The 21,041-nt window shown below is 30.2% G+C and overlaps 1 protein-coding gene across 2 annotated transcripts; it reads left to right on the forward strand.

The window, feature by feature from the left end:
- Window positions 1-2,641: 2,641 nt before the first annotated feature.
- On the forward strand, window positions 2,642-5,466 carry LOC122312443 (probable inactive poly [ADP-ribose] polymerase SRO2). 2 transcript variants are annotated; one of them, XM_043127049.1, is made up of 5 exons: window positions 2,642-3,367; window positions 3,834-4,078; window positions 4,185-4,324; window positions 4,457-4,555; window positions 5,114-5,466. In XM_043127049.1, the coding sequence occupies exons 1-5, from the start codon at window positions 2,871-2,873 to the stop codon at window positions 5,117-5,119; spliced, it is 987 nt and encodes a 328-aa protein (XP_042982983.1). In that variant the 5' UTR covers window positions 2,642-2,870; the 3' UTR covers window positions 5,120-5,466. The 2 variants fall into 2 exon arrangements, with proteins under 2 accessions (XP_042982983.1, XP_042982982.1); XM_043127048.1 differs by lacking the exon at window positions 5,114-5,466 and having other exon boundaries at window positions 4,457-4,943.
- The last annotated feature ends 15,575 nt before the right edge of the window (window positions 5,467-21,041 follow it).

Here is a 21,041-nt window from a genome sequence, read left to right on the forward strand (position 1 = left end):
ATAATAATTAAAAAAATACATATGCACTTACACATGTCTACGTCACGCAATACGTCTGGACATGTCAAGCTTGCATCATCACATGCGTCCGGCAATGGGCCCATGGGTTAAAAAAACCTAAGGGAAAAGGCCGAAAGGGCCCTTCCATGCACTGTTTTTAGGATAATGCTTTTTGAAAAGACGCTTTTGAGCGTTTATATTTATTTTTAGGATTTCTGAGTTTTTTTAATATTTTAAAAAAATATATTAGAAAAAATACAGAAATCCAAATAAATAAATAAATAAATAAAATACAAAATGAAGTGATCGCTACACTTCATCCGTCACAAACGTCGGTCTCCCTAGCAGTGACCTCCATGTAGAATTGTTTTTATTAATAATTATTTATAAGAATTTTTATTAACATATAAATCCTCTCAATGAATTCAAATTTTCACATAGGGAATAATGAATTCTTATAAAATTTTCACATAACCTTTTTTTTATAGGTTTTATCAAATATTAAAATTTAATATGTTGATAAATTATTCATTTATTTTTCTCTTTTTCTGTTTTTTGTTCATAGCTAGAAAAAAGAGTATTTTTTTGCTTAAATTAATAGAGGCTCTAAAAATTAGAGAAATTCTATTTCCAGTCTTGAGTGAGGGACTGTATGTGTAATCTCATTGATGAATAAGGACAAAATGGAAAAATCATTATTTTAAAAAGAATATTATTGTAATTTTAAAACGTTTTTACTCATAACTGTACGGGAAGCGCATGGGTAGTCTCCATTTGAAGATTATATATAGAATAACTCGCCAAATTATTACAGCTCTTATAATTATTGGCATAGATTTTAATCCCAACCCCACTATTCAGAGACTACTTAATTACGTACTTAACTAGTAAAATGCCCCATGCAACACGCCTATCAATCAGGAGGTGTTTCAAATATATATATATATATATATATATATTGATGTGCCTGTTATTTCGATAGTTGTCAATTTTTACTTTAAAATTTTTATATACAATCACTTTTGATCGGTTACGACGACATAATTATAACTCAAAATCCAAATCTCTTAACTATTTGGATACAAAAATGGTTACATTTCATCTCATCTCATTATTACAATTTTTTTAAATTTCTACATCAAATATAATAAAACAGTTAATGCTGACTGCTGACAGTCTAATATCATTCCATATTCGGATTCAAATCCAAAATTTAGTACATGCCAAATTATATAGGAGTAATTTAAAGACTATTGATCCACCACCTTGGACTTTGGTCATGATGAGTTGTAGAAATCTTGATAGGTAAGAAATAAATATTGATTATGCTCTAAGCTTAGATTGGCAAAGGTGATTGGGAATAGAATTACTTTAGAGCCAACCTCGGACGTAATGGCAAAAGATTATAGATTATAAATAATTAAATTAATGCGGGACAATATGGAAATAATAATAATAAAAAAGAACCAGCACGCAGATAACTTGCCTTGGAAGTAAGAGAGAGGCAATCCAAATCAATCCACGGTTTACACTCACCGTTTCTCAATTCATATTTACTGATTCACCCTCGTCAATACCATTAATTCAGAAATACACAAGGCTTTTACAAAACAAAATCTACTATAGATAATAATATCTGTTATTGTGAACATATCTCTACATGTAGATTCAATTATAATGACATAAATGTCCTTTTTAAACATAGGGGTAAAACCCTACAAAAAAAATATAAACTAATTTAAAATTAGATAGAAGTAATGTTACATATAATTTTAAAATATACAATTCACGTGTACTTCTTTTTAAAAAAATATTACTTCAATTAAGAAATGAGTTTTTTCATATAATTTTCAAATTTTTTTATTTAAAAATATATATATATATATGTATAGATAAGATTTACATATTCTAAAAAGACATAAATTATTATTTTTTTAATCAAGAATTTTATTATAAAATGTTAAAATAATACAGTTTTTCTAACATATACACTACACATATATAGCATAATTTGATAAGAAAGAAAATGCTACTCTTACCAATAATTTTTACTGTTGGTTTCTACCATTGTGATTTTTTTTAATTAATGATTAAGTAACTATTTTTTAATAATATTATAATTTTTTTATTTTTTAAAATTATTTAAATATATTTAAAATATATATATATATATAAATAAAAAATAAAATCTCAAAAGCACAAACGGGAGCCCAGCGGTGGGAGTATCACTGACTTGTAAGAAAGGAATAATGATAGGTTACAATTCACTTACTACCCATTTACTATTATATTTATATTTGATTTTTTTTTTACTTTTTTTTAACTTAATGATTAAAAAAGGAAATATTATTAAAATTATATAATTTTTTTATTTTTTCTTAATATTTAAAAATTTTAAAAAAATATTTAAAAGAAAAAAAAAATTGAAATGAATTTAGGCGGTAGATGGATTGTAATAGTTACCGCCCACAAGAAAGTATCGGTGCGATCTATCGCATTCAAGTAACTTCTGAATCCCTACAAAGTCAAAGAAAACCGTGGGACTACAATGGCGGCACGTAATATCTACGTGTTCTCAAACGCTAGAAAGCCCCACGCCGCTCTCTCTCTCTGTATAAATATATATTCGCTTTCTCTCCAAGCAATGTGCTGCGAAGACACATATGTATCTTTCTACCTATATATAGTCCTATCACCACAATCTTCAAGGGGCTTCGATCCTTCTTTGTGCTGTTTTTCTTTTTTTCTACCTCGATCCATCTGTCTTCTCTCATCCTCTTAATTTCAGCAATTGCTTCCCAATTAAGAAGATTGTCTTATAAATTCAGAGAAACTTTTGCTTTATTAAGATAAAAATCAAGAGAGAATCAATGCAGGAAATAATTGACGTAGAAAGCCAAATCTCTGTGAGTATAGAGGATGACGAAATATCCGATGCAGGGTCCGTAACCGAAGAATCGACTCCTCCATCTCCTCATCCGACATCTCAAAGTTTGTTTGCGCGGGACGGGTTGGCGGCGATCGCAGAAGGGAGCATAGAGCACAACGTGATCAAGAATGTGTTTCTTTACGGCATGGGAGATATTTCCAAGAATACAGACGTCGTGGTGATACACAAGAGCTCTCCGACTACTTCATCTGGCTTGGCGTACAAGAAAGCGAGGTTGGATTCGTTCCGGATTTTCTCGGGGGCGGTGGCGAACAAGTGCGGCGGAGATGCCAACACGAGGTACGCGTGGTATGGTGGCACGAGGGACGATATTCGGGAAATAGTCAAGTACGGATTTAGTCAGTGTGCGAGGCCTTCGCACGGTCCTTCCTATGGTTTTGGGCTCCATTTGTCTCCTGCCAAGTTTGCCATTGATGGGTACGTCTCAAAAGCATCGAAAATCTCATGAAATGCATGCCTTCTAATCCAGTCTTTACCGATTGCCATATTCGAGGGGTAACCAAATAATCGCTGCAAAATTCAAAATAAAAATATTTTCTATGTTAATTGACGTGTGTTATATCGTTACCAAACAGTACTTATATCTTATTTTATAGTTTTACATACAATAACGTATTCTTTTTTCATGACCGAAGATTAAGTTCTCATTTAAATTTGAATTTGAATTTGAATAGTAAAAGTATTTTTTCTTTATCTCTTTATTATAATTTTTTTAGATTTTTATATAAAATATAATAAATAATTCAATTTTTTTTAAAATATATTCTAATAACATTTTATTCAATTTCCATTTTAACTCACTGTCGTAACGTTATTAAAATAACTTAAAATTGTTCGCATGAATTGCATCAATCTGGTAGCTAATGTTTGAATAACAACACAGTGCCACATCCTCTGCGGTAGATGAAGATGGGTTGAGGCATGTTCTGCTATGCCGGGTAATAATGGGGAACATGGAAACCGTTTGTCCTGGTTCCGAGCAGTCTCTTCCAAGTTCACGAAATTTCGACTCCGGCGTTGACAATCCGTCGGCTCCCAGACGATACATCATCTGGAGTGCTTTCATGAATTCGCACATCCTTCCCACTTACATCATAACTTTCAAGGTCCCTGATCATTGCTTAACGCGTAAGCAACTAATTAATGCCTTTGCTTAATTAACTTTCTAATTGTTTCCCTTGAGTTCTTTCCATTTTATGTAATTACGGTTTGGTGGGTTTGTTAAAATGGACAGGTGTTCCGAATATGCAGCCGAATAATCGGACGAGACCATCCACGCCATGGATGAGCATTCCTGCTCTGATGTCCGTACTTTCAAGGATCTTAAGTCCTTCTAAAATGGCATTGATTCGCAAATCTCACAAGGATTTTCGCGTAAGTCTATCGAATTCTTTATGCTGGATGTCCTTAATTGCAAAAAAGATGCAAACTTTTTTCTTTTTCTAGGTGCTTGTTTTCTCAGATTTCTGTCTTATGATTGTTGTTTGGTTTGTATGTTGGTCACAGGAACTCAAGATCTCGCGACCAAGATTTATACGGATGTTGAGGCTCACTGCCGGGGATGAGTTATTAGCTGCAACAGTAAAGCGTCACAGACAACACGAGGTGCGTTCCGCCCCGAGTGGATTGTTATTATAGAACATCGGCCAAGGAAAATGAGTCCCCATCAATTTTTTTGTATTAATTTCCATTTTTTGTTTCTAAAAAAGTTGCTTTTGTCTTATGTATTTGTTAGATGGGTATTTGTTGAGAAGCGTCACCATCTCATTTTGATTCTTTCCTTTATCACTAGCTTGAGAAAAAAAGGAAAAAGAAAGAGAGCAATATTTGAGTTCTGTATTATTATTTAGATATTTTAGATTTTTTTTGAATGGATTAGATATTTTAGATTTGATTTCTCTTGTGGTGACGAAGATATTTGATGGGAATGAATATGATATGTTTAATTGTAAAGTTATTTTTATTATAAATTAATTCTAATATATCATATAAATGTCAATTTATAAATTTATTATTATGTAAAATTTACGTGAATTCTACACTTTCTTTGGTATTTTATCATTTACCATTTTGGTTTGGCTCTTATTAGGGGTTTATTTATTTATATCAAAAACAGTCACAGCCTAACGGATGTAAAATTGAAATTTGCCATATTGTGCGCAGTGGTAGCAACATTTGGCAAAATACAAAAAGCATTGGACAAGACGTAAAGGGTACGTACGTACGTGAATGGAGGCGTGGGATAAGAGGAAAGCCTTCAGACTTAGAAAGCAAGGTGTTTTGGTTGGGATTTAGGTTCTTGTCCTTTTTAAGTTTTGAAGCTGGAGATTCGAGGTAGTGGCTCATAAATTAGACGTTTTGTTTTTTCTTTTCAGCTGAAAATGATCAGAATCGACTACTTGTTTGTCCCTAATTGTTCACCCCTCCATCAAGCGAATGGGATCAATTTGTAATCGTGAAATACAAAATCAGAATGGAAAATGATCATTTATAAATTTTCTACAGTTTTTTTTTAAATATTTTTAATTGATACTTAAAATTGAAACTCTTTTTAGTAAGGCAACATGCGAAAAGGATAACATATCCCAGGCCTAAGATAGAGGCCCAGTCCATTAAGAGATCACCATCAGGATACTAAAGGGAGAAAAAGATAAAAGAAAATATTATATGTCCCAAATAAGTGTCTTGAATCATTTTTTTTTTTTTTTACTTAATGATTAAGAAAGTGTTTTTAAATAATTTTATGATTTTTATAATTTTTTTAATAATGTTTATATTGATTAAAAAATACAAAAAAAATAAAATAAAATAAAATAAAAATACACTATTCGATATACTTTTCGGGTGAAATCTTCGATACCTGTAGCATCACTCAAAGACAAAAGTAAGAAAAAAAGAGAAAGAAAGAAAGAGATAGGGATGAGACAAGATAAAGAAAAGAGAAATACTTTAATCACAAATGGCTTACACAAAAACAATTTCACAAACTAGATGTGGCTTGATCTAATTCGTCAAATTATAAAGTTATTTTATTGTAAAGTGAATCTAATAGATTATATGAAATTACATAAATTTGTGAAATAGTAATAATCTAAAAAAAAGCAGGATGTCAGGAAAAATAGAGGAGAACTAATAGGAGGAAGAAGATGACTAGGAAATTAGATGCGAAAAGGGAGATAGGGAGGTGACATAATGTTGGTGTTTTCTACTCCTAATGAGGAATAAAATGGATTTGAAATCAGATATTGAGAGGGGGCTTTTGCAACCTCAAGATGCCTAAAGATTTAGGATGGTTATTTTCTCTAGACAGTAAGAATCACCGACACTTATAAGGTTCAAATCATTATTATGGGCCAGAAATGACTTCTTCTCCCTTTTTAACCTGTACAAAGTAGGTCCTAACAACATAATTGTGAAGGTTGATTATAAAATAAGTTGTAAAAGAATTATAGTGTATCATTAGTTTTAAGTACAATCACTTATTTGGGGAAAAAAAAAATCCGCTAATTAGTGGGAATGAGTATTTGCTTACAATAGGATCTAAATGTTGGAAGTTGATACTTATCAATCAATGACTGCTATAATTTGTCCACCTGATACTTCTTTTAAAAGTTAACTTGGTCAATAAACCTTTGTGCTTTGTCCAAATTGAGATTTTAGCCTAATACATTTTTTAAGGTCTCATTTGTTTTTATAGATAAGATGAAATAAAATGAATTCAGATAAAAGTTAAAAGTTAAATAAAATATTGTTAGAATATATTTTTTAATATTATTTTTATTTAAAATTTGAAAAAGTTGAATTATTTATTTTAATTTATATAAAAATTTTAAAAAATTATAATAATAAAATAAGAATAGTTGTGAAAACAAACGAGCGGACTGTGTTTGGGTGTTGAGGTATATTCAACACTTCTCACTACTATTTATTACTTTATTATTATTTTTCACCTATTTTTACTACTATTATTTATTTTTTACTTATTTTTTATTACTATTTATCATTTTATTATTATTTTTTATCTACTTTTTATTACTATTCAAAACTTTCATTAACACTTCTCAACACGTAAATCCACCCTAACCACTAAATAGGAATGGTGGGATATGATCAATAAATAATACTAGTCAATAGGTCATTGTTCTTAGACACCACTTAGATGGCTAGGGATGGTTTGATTTGATCAATCAATGAGCTGATGGGTGACATGTCAGCCACCACATGGGTGGCTAGATTGTGGTGCCCAAGTCTTGGTAGGGGTGGGCAGCGGGGGCCCGCCCCCCGTCCGCCCCGCCTCCGCATGGGCGGACGAGGTACCCCGCACCGCACATGCCGGGGCGGGGGACCCCGCCCCGCATGAAAAACACTAAGCGGGGGCGGGGGGCGGGCAGGGCTCAACCCTACCCCGCATTTTATATTTATATTTATAAATATATATATTTTATATTTATAAATATATATTTTTATTTTACAAATTGTATATATATAATATTAAACTTGTTAAACTTGTTCACAAGAATCACAGTAAGTCCCACATTGTTCAAGTAAGACTCTTGTATGGCCTTAGAGTTCTATATAAATGAGGCCTAGAGTGCCCATGGCATATGTAAGCTTGTGATGAACAAGTCTCACTCTCTTGTAATTCTTGTGAACAAGTTTAACAAATTTAAAAATTAGTAACATAATTTTTATATTATTAGTTTTTAAATTATTATTATATATATAAATTTTAATTTAAGATTTAATTATATAATAATTTGGGTCTAAAAATAATATTTTTAGATACAAAAATTTTTTTTAAACCCATTAAAATATGAGATTTTTGAAGTGGGCGGGAGGCAGGGCGGATGGGGTGTTCGCCCCGCCCCCCCGGCACCGCAGCGGGGGGCCCCGCCCCCGCCTCACGGGGGCGGGGTGCGGGATGAAATTTCATCCCCCGCATCATGCGGGGGCGGGGTGCGGGGAAGGGTTGCACCTGCCCCGCATGATGCGGGTAGCACCCCTAAGTCTTGGGTACTACGAGCACCGTGCCTTCTATTTGTTGTTTAGGATTTTTTTTTGTTTCAAAACTAAATTATTGTACACTTTAATTTTTAGTTTTACTTTTTGAACGGAGAAAATAAAGTCGTGTTTTTCGTTAGTTTAAATGGATGTTTGAAATTGTAGTAAAAAATATAATTTATAATTTTAAAATTCATACTGTATAACTTAATTAATAAGTTTTACCATTAAAAAGTTATTTACTATTTAATAACTATATATTTAAAACACTTTCAGACATATTACGTTTGTTTGTAAATAAATTAAATAGTCTTTCTTTAGGTAAAAATGACAACTATTTGAATGTTTAAAGATTATGTCTATATTTTTAAAAGTTTAAAAATTGTAATTATCTTACATTTATATGGATATTTTTATCCATTAGCAGTCTTTTTAAAATTCTAATTACGTTCTACATTATCCAAAAAATCACGTTTAACATACTTTTTAACTTATTTGAGATTAAAAATATTTTAATATGTGACACCCAAACAATATAATTTTTTCATTAAAAAAGTTTTAAAACTATTTAAACTTTTTTTAAAACTTTTATCGCAATCCCAAACAAGCCCTAAATTTGGTAAAACTTTTAACAAATGAGCTTTACCCAAAATTTGTTGAAGTATAATTATGTTTAAAAAAAAATAACGAACGAATCTCACTTTGAACAAAACATAGATCGATGGTTATTTACCAATTTTTTCTTAAAAAAAAAAAAAATTGGTGGCAATCTTTTCCTAGATTGTATGAATTTCGCTTACCATTACCTTTTAGTGACAGCAACATTTATATTTACAAGTTGGTACGAAGAATACATCATCTATATTATTGCCGTGATGAAATTTAACTTACAAGATAAGTTTAAAGTCAAATATTTTATAAATCAAATTTCGTTAATCAAATCTTATCTTAAGCTTGGTTTAGTTACCAAATGTCAAACTATCTTATCTTATTTAATTATTACAATTTTTTTAAATTTTTACACAAAATATAATAAATAATTTAACATTTTCAAACTTCTAAACAAAATTAATATTAGAAAATTATATTATAATAACATTTTATTTAATTTTTAAAAAATATCTCATTTTATCACATCTAAACTGTAGAATCAAACGAGACCTCTTCGGTTTCTCGATGTTGACATGGCTAAGAAGTGATGGTCAAAGATTTGTGAACTATATAAATTAACAAAAATTCTATGCACAGTCATTTTTGTGCACTCTTTTGTGCACTCCAGTGATATGATTGGTTGGATATTAAAAAAAAAATTAATCCAGCCAATCATATCAGTGGAGTGCGCAGGGAGTACGCAAAAATGACTTTATGTAGCATTCCTCATAAATTAAACATTTTTTCCAGATGTCTCGGGCGTCTACAAGGAGTGAGTCCTTCACTCTGAGCTGTTCTGGTTGCAGCAGCTTGGAGTTGAGCGACAATTTGTAAAGAACACAAATAGAAACACAAAACGGGAAATCATGTGATTCACTCTGCAACAAAAAATAGAGAGATGCAATATTTCAGCACAAACATTGATATAGTATATTCAGCATGGTCGTCTTTTCTAACTGTTCAAAACTTCAATGAATTCCTAATGTTGTCTAGCTATGGTATAGCTAGGTATTGTTTGACCACTTGAAATTCTCATATCAAACAAAAAATTATCATCTCATTATTACAATTTTTTTAAATTTCTATATAAAATATTATAAATAATTTAACTTTTTCAAATTTCAATATAATAATAATATTAAAATATAATATTTTAATATTTAATCTTAAAACTCAAAATTTTTATTTAAAAAATCTCAATGACTAAGCAGAACAGTATCATGCATTAACAACTCAAGAAAATCAGAGTTAAAGATTTTGAAAAGTTAGCTCATTTTCATGGGAAGCTACAAAGTTTTAGGAGCCCGTGACAAAGTTTTAGGAGGGGATACAAAGAGGCAGGTTTTAGGGGGAACCTGAATATATACTTGTTTTGGCGTATCTAATGACAATGGATGGGTTTAGGATCGGCTCTAAGCACAAAACGATTCGATTTCGCACTAAGGGTAGGAGTTTCCTTGAATTACTAGATACTTTACTATGAGGCCAGACGTAGGCCATTCGTTCAAAATTCAAAATTTATTTGAATAAGGTTCTATGTCGGAATAAAAAATGGTGAATGTCATGATTTTTCCTCCTTGCATTCAATTTTCATAGAAAAATGATTCTAAAGTCGGATATCATGACCTTTCCATCTTTCCCTTTTCTAATAAGGTTCTATATTAATATGGGCTGCCAAAGGTGATCGATTTGGGCCTCCTCGTGGTGACCAGTGGCGCAATTTGGGCTACCCGAGGTTCTCCTATTCATGTTGATTTTTTTTAAAATGATTTATTTTACTTAATATTAAAATATTTTTTCTCATATTTATCAAAATCACATTCATCTCAAGAAGATTTTACAACTGTTAACAAGTATGATTTTATCTTGCATTCAAACATCATATATAGTTTAGCCTGCAACTCGATCCTACACAGCCAGATTTGGGGCTGACCCGACCCGTATGAACCCATTTATGGTGTCAAACTGATCTAATCCGGTCCGATCAGAATAAACTCAGATCGAACTATATGACCCGATCTTTGAAAAACAAAATCTACTTTCTACTAGCCAATTTACAATCTACCTATCGATTTGCAAAATATTTCCCAGATCTAAGATGACAACATGACAGTAAACTAACATTCATCCTCAATCTCAAGAGAAGATCCCAAAAATCAAAAAATGAAAAGAGCAAAGACTGTCTTCTTTATGAACTTGATGCAGTCAGCATGGCTTCACAGCTTCATTGTGGTGAGTCATTTTTTGGTTTTTCTATTTTTTTAACAAAGCCCATAATTCACTACCTTTTTGAAATTTCTAGCATCTCGCGAGTGTGACTTCCGATTGTGTATTCCTTGTTTTTGGTGGACTACTACCACTTTTGAAAGTATCAAATGTATGATTTGAAGGCTAAGAATCATGAGATGGCTAGATCTCTGATTCTTTTGATCTACTAATTTTAAAGGGAAAAAAAAAAACACTGAAAGTTTCAAAACGAAACTCATCCTTTGCTCCTTTAAGGCCCATGAAAACAAAATCGATCCATCACTCCCTCTCCACCACGCTGCCGCTGCCGCCACCACAACAAGATGCCATCATGAAACTCATTCTTTGCTCCTTTGAGACCCAGGTGGGAAATGTTGTTTTGATGTTCATTTTCTTTCTCATCTCTATGTTCATCTTCTTTCCAAGTAGGAAAGGCTCTATTTTTTGTTTTTCAAAAAACTGCACAAACAACTCCATATATATAATAGAACCAAAAAGCCGGTCAAATAACTTGAAAACTTTTTCAATTGATCTCAAATGAGCTAAGCTTTTCAGTTTGTTTCGAAGGATTAGTTAGCAACCAAGACACTAGTCTTTCAGCCGAAATTGATTTAGGATTTGAAGGCAATGAGGGCAGTAATAGAGAAGCCAAGAGTGGGAGAATCCATGGCTTTTGCTCACTCATCTTCCTCCTTTGACCTCGTTATTGACGTCGCCGCCTACATGTGCGACCACAAGGCCATGTGGGATCTCGTGGACTGGATACATAATCGCTGCCTCACATATGGCTGTCTTGGAGGCTAAGATTTGAACTGAATAATGAGTTTATACTTGATAGTCAATCGGTTTAATACAAAAAGTTAAACTCGTTATATTCGGTTGGATTGGTGAACCAATCATTACTAATCCGTCATTTTTCAGGTCGGTTCAAGTCGAATCAAGCCACTCGAGTCATTCGGAGTACCAGGGCATTTGCACAAGCCTACATATAGGTCCCAAAATGCATGAATTTGGGTAGTTGCATGCACGAATTTGTTCCACTTGCATGGATTTTGCAACGTTCATGTGCTTGGTCAGGACTCGATCGGGGCCCTCATGGATGACGTGCTCTCTTTGCTTTTGCAAACTTGCACGTGGAGTTTAGAATGATTTCCATCCCTGGTCACCGCGCTATCTCATCGAAGACTTGTTGGCGGTCAAAGTCAAAAGGCGCAGCAATCTCACCCAACTTGACCGTTGTATAGGAAGGAATTTGTCAATGAGCATGGTGTGCTCAGTAATGTGGTATGCAAGTCACTTGAACAACAAGGAATGTGTTATGCAACAGGGACCCACATTGAAGTCTAGGCAGTCAAGTTTGACTTTAAATATTTATATAAAGTTTATTTAGACATATTTGACCAATAAGATTATATGAGAATTTTATAAATAAAAATAAAATAATTTAACTTAAGATATTTTATAAAATTTTAAAAAATATGTTAAAAAATTGAATAAAAATATTATAAAATTTAAATATTATTATTATTTTAAAATTTAAAAATTCTAAATTATTTTTTATATTTTATTTAGAAGTTTGAAAAAATTATAATGATTAATTAATGAAGTGAAAAAGTATAATTGATTCTATGCAAGTAAAAATCTTCTTCTTTTTTATTATTAGAACTGCTGTAATTAGTAAATTAAAAATATCTAAATGTTTTGGAAAAAATTAGAATATCCACTGTTCTTTAAATTTTGTGGTAAAATAACGAAAATACACTTAAGAATTTATAATATGGTCCCTGACTAACAAGTAGCATGTATATTAATAAAATTAGAATAATGTCAAATGTATTGAAAATTGTTAAAGCTAATAAATTATGAACAACGGAAGATAGATTGGGCAATACCTTAAGTACTAAGCTAAACACTCAATTAATTGGTTTTCCCCACAAGTTTCACAATGACAAGGCTCTCGATCTACTACTGGTCCACCACCTTTAAGCCCCCCACTTGACAACTTGGATCTTGGTTTATTTTTTAAAATAGTTGTGCCACGTATACATTTTATTTAAAAAAACAACATACAATACTCATTTTATTAATTTTAATTTGAAATCCAAATTTAAATTTTAAATTTCATAATTTTTAATATATTAATAGCTGACATAACACATGTTTTATTTTATTTTATTTTATTTATTTATGATTCTCTCCTTACCTATACCGGTGGTGAAGTAGAGAGAGCTCATAGGAACACCAATAGAAGCTAACTGTCTATTAAAGAAAGCAATCAAAGACATAATCAAATACTGCAATCAAGAACTATAGGAAGATGCAATTAATTGTTCCTATCTTGATTAAAAAAATATTAAACACTTAACGCACTGATTAATAGAGTTACAGGGTTTACTTGAAATCATAGATTACATATTAGATTAGAAATGATCGTTAACCCTAGGGCCATAAATCAGTCCAGTCTAGTACGGTCCGGTGATGGATCCATTATTTTTCTCTGATTGGATTGGATCGAACATTTATACGGACTGGACCGGATCGGTTGCTATCGGTCAGTTCGATCCGGCCTACTTATTTTATTATTCTTTTCATGTTTTCTTTTCAAATAAATTAATAAAAAATTTATTCAAATTACTAAATTAAAATTAAGTGTATTATTAATATAGATTATGTAACTAACTTATTAAAATTTTTTTTTGTTATAATTATATTTGTAATGTTGATAGTTACTGCTTATTAAATTAGACTTTACTTTTTAGTATTCATAATTATTAATAATGCCATATATTTTATATATGGTTAATGAATATCAAATACTTTCATTGTGCATAAATTATTCATGCTTGCTTGCAACTTAGATATTTAAAAACAAATTTCGTAATTATTTTAATTAAGTATAAATAGTAAAGTATGAATGAATGTATGATATATTAACTATTTATATATAATGACATAAATTATCACATGATTTATGATTTATTACTAATTGATAGCATATATTATTTTATATTTTATATTGTTAATGATAATAAATTACAGAAAAATTACATTATTAACTTATATAATTACTATATAAAAATAATATATTAAATTATTAAAAATATTTCTACAAAAATATATATAGGGATTCAGTCTGATCCGATCCAATATTTGTAAGCCCTGAAACTGGACTGATTGTCATCAGTCTACATATTCTGGGATCGAGACTGATCGGTCCAAAATTCAATCTGGTCAATTTTTCCAGTCTTGACCGAATTATTTATACCCCTAGTTAACAAGTCCCCCTTAGGGCAGTGGTAGGCCTACCTTATGTCTAAGGGAGGCCATGACCCCCCCCCCCAAAAAGTTTTTAAGAAATTCAAAATATACCTTATATTTTATTTATAATTTTATAAATATAGCAAATGACCCCTGTAAAAAAATTTACACTCCCCATATATTCTTTAAAAGTTTCTAAAATCTCAATATATTTAGAAATGTCTTTCCCCAATTTTTTTTTTTTCCATAGTCTTAAAATTTTGTATAATTTCTATATATTATTTCTTTTTAAGGATGTGGCCTTACCAAAATTAAATTAAAACTAAGTTTAGGAAAAATAATAAACTTATTAGTATGGATCTCCAAGTTTTTTTTTTGTTATACATTATTAGGCCTTTTAATATGGAATCCAAAGTGAAAATACAAGAAAAATCATTTAAAGTTTATAATTTACATGAAAAATAGTTGAGAGATTTTATCCTTTAGACTTCATTAAGTAAAAATAATTTATTTAAGGTATCAATTATAACATTATATGCTTAATGTGACACGAAAATATCTAGATTTTGCATGAAACTTCATAAACTAGCTTACAAAGTAGAATTAAAGATGACCTCTAAAAAGATCACTGGATAGTTTTATGAAGAAAAAAAATTCTAAATATTTCATTATAAAAATAATAATAGATTAATATTATTCCATGAAACATTATCGTCAGAAATTTGAAATATATATTAAGGTGTGTTTTTTAGAATTTTATTTCTATGTATAAGTAGCAAATTATTGATATCTAATTTTACATATAGTTATATTTTATGATTTTTTTCATTTCTTTTTATTTTATGTAAACGTGTCACATAATAGAAAAGTTTGTCTCCCTAAAAAAAGTTCCTGGTTTCGCCACTCACTACAACATAATTGAGATTTAATGACGCTTTAGAATTGGTGACAGTTCCCAAACAATCAGTTTTTGTGACGGTTTATACAAACTATCACTAAATTTAGATAAAAATTCGTCTGACGTTCGAATGTAGGCAAATTTATGTTCGAACATTACATGGACGTTCGAACATTAAAATTTTTTACGTGCGAACGTAATATTTTTTGGTGCTAACATTCGAACGTTAATTAGTGACATTCAAACAGTAGTGGGTGAAGTTCAAACGTTGGATAGAGTATTTGGTAAATATGACTATAATTTAAATTTTATGTAGTTTTTAAATAAAATAATGCATCAATTATGAACAATTATTACAAATTTAAAGAGATTGAAATTAAAGCGCAATGATTTAATATTAAAATTGGATAAGCTAACTATAGTATATTATATACTATATATATAATATATAATACACTATATTATATACTAGTTTAAGTATATAATATATATTATATATATAGTCTAGTACTATATACTATACTATATATAGTCTAGTATATATTATATAATATATATAGTATATATATACTCATTATATGTTATATATATAGTCATTACATATCATATATAATATATTATATAGTTAATATGTTAACTATTATATTATATATTATTTATAATAATAGATTACATTTCTTTCACGTTCGAACGTTAAATTTTAACATTCGAACGTTACTTTTTAAACGTTCGAACGTATATGCATATACGTTCGAACGTGAAAAAATGTAAGAAATTTTTTATTCATTTTTAATTAACGTTCGAACGTTAAAATTTAACATCCGAACGTTACTTTTTAAATGTTTGAACGTGAAAAATGCGAGAAATTTTTCACTCATTTTTAAATAATATTCGAACGTTAAAATTTAATATTCGAACGTTACTTTTTAAACGTTTGAACGGATATTTCATATATGTATATACGTTCGAACGTGACAAAATGCAGAAAATTTTCCACTCATTCTTAAATAACATTCGAACGTGAAAAAATGCAGAAAATTTTCCACTCATTCTTAAATAACATTCGAACGTGAAAAAATACAGAAAATTTAACATTCGAATGTTACTTTTTAAACGTTCGAATGTCATATCAAATCAGAGTGTTTTTAATGAATAAACGCCTCGGAGGAAGTAGAATCATTTCTTTTACTTCTCACGTGCGTGAAAGAGAGTGAGGGTGAGAGAGGGTTGTGGGTTAAAGAGAGAGAGAGAGAGTGTGTGTGTGTTAGAGTGAGAGAGGGTTAATATTTTTGCTCTTTTCATTGATTTTGGTAAGGAAAAACTCTTTTTTCCTTTAAATATTTTATAATTTTATGATATTTATTTTGTGTTTTATATATATATGTCTTTAACTAGCTAGTGTCGTGATTTTTTTGAAGGATTGGTTGTTGTGACTTATTCAAAACTTGTGATTTGTAAGAGGATATTGTGAGTGATAGGTATATTTATAAACTTTATTAATATGTATATATATTTTGTTGTGATTTTGTTGTGGATAATAATGAATATTTTGATGTGTATAATGTGAGTTGATTGTGGATTTTGAATGATTAGATATGTGTATAATATTGTGAGTTGAGTAGTAAATTTTGATTGTATATATTGTGAATATGTTGTGAATTGGATATTATTGATGAATTAGAAGGAATTGAATTATTTATGTTGAATTAGAAGAAAATCTTTATGATATGGATTATGTAATACGATGAATTAAAATAAAAAATTGTGTTGTGTGTATGCTTATTCTTAAAATGAAAAAAATAAATATTTGTGTATATTTATAGATTCAAATGAATATGTTTTACAATTGTATATGTGAATTTGAAGCATATGTTGTGGTTATTTTTTTGTGACTATGTTTTGATATTTGTGAATTAGTTATTATTGTGCATATATATATGTGATTTGTGAATTAGTTTAGTCTATGGGGAATATGTTTATATATTATGAATTTGTGTATTACAGTTTTTATTAAAATTGTTGAAAATATGTGAAATATTATGAATTTAGTTGTGAATATGTTTATATATTGTGGAAATATATGATATCATTTTGAATAAATTTGTGAACTTTTATTGAATATGTTGGGAATAATTTATTAAATTATGCAATATGTCATTAATTTAATTTTTATTTGTATTTCTTCTAAAACTTTACTTATTTTGCAACATTTTTTTTTTATTAAATGAGTAAATGAGGTCAGGATAGCCAAAGTTGAAGACTCTCTTGGAGCAACAGTCTGATTTAGAGATGTGTTTGCGGGAGCAAGTAAAGTCTAAGAACAAGTGCAGAGGGAGGTGAGAGTCCGGATAGGGCTTGTTATGTCACTACATTAAAATCGCGATGGGCAAGGAAAGAAGAAGAAATGAAATCAATTCAATTTTCTCATTGTATAGAACTTTTAATATCTAATTTTGTAACTATATAAAACATTGTTAGTTGTTAATTTGATGGTGTAATATGATGATACAATTTGTATATTTTTTAATTTTATGAAAATAGTATTTTTGATCTATACGTTCGAATGTATATAACAAACGTTCGAACGTTGGTTCACGTTAGAACTAACATTTAAACGTAATTACACAAAATTATGAAATAACGTTCGAATGTACGACCCAACGTTCGAACATATTCACTCTCAAAACGAACACAACGTTCAAATGTTTAAACGATTTATGTTCAAACATTTTGTTTTACATTCCAACGTAAATATGATACGTTCGAACTATAACCAAAGAACGTCAACTTTTCTCATTCAAATGTCAATCGGTCGAGTTAACGTTCGAACGTTACATTTTGTGATAGTTTTCAACCGTCACAAAAAATCCTATGTTCAAACGTGATATCAAACGAAAGACCTCCAACCGTCACTAAAAATATTTTTTGTGACGGTTAAATAGTAAACTATCACCAATTATTTTCTGTGACGCACATTAAGTGACAATAGTCGTGACGGTTTCGAACCGTCACCAAATGTCTTTAATGACATTTTGGTTATTTTTTGTGACGTTTTCCTCTACCACAAAAGATCAATTGTGTTGTAGTGACTGCCTTGGGGGGAATTAGACAACAGAGACTACTGCAACACCAACTGCTGAACTAACTTTTAGCTCATTCAGTTCCTTGGGTTGTCAATAGCATAAATACCTAATTGATACCTAAAACAGTGGATGACTAAGTTACTTTGCATCGGCATATATGTTGAGCTGTTGTAGTAAAAAACTCAGCCTAATTTAAACATAATTCAATGCAAATCATTTTTGGGCTTAGTTAGCCAAAATTAATTCACATTTTAGAGCAAAAAGCTACATTACCCCTGGTGCTCTAAGCAGAAAAAAAAAAAAAAAAAAACCGAGTTGAAGGAAAATATACATATAAAGTAATTCTAGATACAAAAAATTTAGGGCATGCAAGTGGTGTAATCTATTTGATAAAAGATAGACTCCACTAGAAAGTCCTTTTTCATATAGAGTCTATTTTTTATATTTTTAAATAATAGTGCTTCATATATTTATAATTTTATTTATAAAAAATTAACAAAAACTCGTTTTGTTAGTTTCCTTTTTAAATATAAATTTTTATAATTTTCAGCTAACATGCGTATGGGAAGAAGTAAGTTTTTTGTAATTTTTTTTTTTAAATTACGTATAGTTAGCATTTTCTTTTTTTAAAATAAGTGCACAAAGTTTGCGCACTACTATTAAACTGTAAGAATCATTCTTACATATAAATAAATAAATATGTTTATGTGTGTGTATCCCCGGCCCCCTGGCCTCCAATCCATTGCTCGTTTCAGCACCAGCTTTTACTCATGAACTAACTGCCAGTTTATATCCAACTAAGCATAACGTCTGGCTTTACCTAAGTAGTACTAACAACACAACTACTGACACAGAGGCGCATTCAGAAGGAAAATTAAAAGAGGGAAACGTACAAAAATCATTTTAATTAAGTAGAATCCTTACAATTCTTAAGGCAATAATGTGTGTATATATATATATATAGATAATATCTTATATAGTATACAACAAAATACTGGTGAAAAATGATAAATCTTTTGGCCTTCTAATTTATATTATAACATTAATCTTTTTCCCTGATTCTTCCATTTTTTTTAATTCAAATTAAATAGATATTTTATTTTATTTTTACTAAAACTGTGTTCAAAATGATCGATAGAAGTAATATTAACTGTTGTCATCTCAACCATTTATCACTTTGTTAAAAAAATGCTATGATTAAAATTGATATGCATGCATTATGCTAGAAAAAATAATAAATATTGATGTGATAGAAAGAAAATAATTTAATTTGAAAAAAAAAAATTCCTGATCCAAGAATTAGAAAAGGAAAAGAAAAAAGAAAGAAATTCCATGCATAAGTGTCTATTCTTTCTTTTTCAACTGCTTTCTTGGAGGAGGAATTCAAGACTTGGTCAAGCAGAAGACGGAGTACGTGCATGGATATATATAAATATATGTAGCCTTACATCCGCGCGTGCATGCATGCTGCATAGTATATGTCACCACGACTATATATATATATAATTAATATTATCATGCACCTGTAATTAAAATCATGTCATGCTTGTGCCCATATCCAGATCAACCGCAACCCCCCCCCAACTGCTACCGGTGCGGGCTTGAATATTATCACCCGCCGGCCACCGCGTCGTTGACGATCGATAAGAGTCTTTAGTCATCGCCACTATTGTCAGTAATTAAAAACTCATTCTGGATCAAGTTCTCAAATTATGATTTTAATTACTAGCTTGAGCGTCAACAAAAACTAATAGCTAGATATATATATATATATATATATATATGAATTTAATAGGTCCAACATAATTATTCAACATTTAATATTAATCGAAAAACTTAGTATCCGATCTAAAATATGAGATCTTTTTAGTTTTAGTTACGTTATGCGTCTATCTCTCTTTTATTTGAGACCCTCAAAGATATATATAAAAGAATTTGAGAGAATGAAACAATATATATGGATTATAATGGAAACAACTCCCAAAAGAATTTTCAGGGATAAGTTTTCGCACAAAACAACAGTTAGATTAATTGAAAGATGTTGAACGTTGAAGTTCTTGTCAACACCTACCAATATTTAAAAGTTTTGGAAGAAACTGACCGTGTAGACGCCACACGTTCGGATAAACAAGAGATCAAAGAAGACAAGTAATCATGCATGCAAATATAACCGCGTCTGTTTGACTAACATGCATTTGCTTTGCTTTCTCATATATAGTGGATATGAAGATCGACCCAATGTATTGCGAAGAAATTTCCAATAATATATATAAACATGCATGCATGCATACTTCCAAATATGTTGGGAATTAAGTGATGATGAACCTTACACATGTATCACTTTCTAGTACGTTCTCTTTCTTCCTTTGTTTGTTCAACAAACACGCGGCAACCCAGAAAGCAACCCATGCACTTAAGTTTCATGTTTAGAGCTGCCACCTAGCTACTTACTGCCCGTGATTAATTAGCTAGCTTAGCCGCCACCACCTCGTGCAGCTTTGCTAAACATACTGTTCAGAAATGAGAAAACCCTCTCTACACGCCTAGCTAACCCTTTGCATATCGACCCTTTTCAAATCACACAAATTAAGCTTCTTACCGCAACCAAAACCTTTATAGAGGCCGGGGCTTCATTTGTATATATTTTCGCTTTTATACCCATTTTATTATCAAATTCACCTCTTAAATTGTAGTCTCTAGAATGATATGTAAATATAGTGAGCTCTACATCATTTTAATGTTAATCGAAAAAATTACTCAAATAGTTATAAATATTATAAGGTCAACTTTATATTTTATTTCTCATTTACTCTTAAACAGATACGCTAAGGCTCTATTTAAAAATACAATTGTTCTTAGACTTTCTTAAATTATTTCAAGTTATTTAAATAAAATAAATGATTTGAAATATTCTTAGCATTCAAACAAAATCTAATAAAATCTAGATCCTAAT

The sequence above is a fragment of the Carya illinoinensis genome, chromosome 6 (genome assembly GCF_018687715.1).
Source record: "Carya illinoinensis cultivar Pawnee chromosome 6, C.illinoinensisPawnee_v1, whole genome shotgun sequence".
In the NCBI taxonomy this organism is placed as follows: domain Eukaryota; kingdom Viridiplantae; phylum Streptophyta; class Magnoliopsida; order Fagales; family Juglandaceae; genus Carya; species Carya illinoinensis.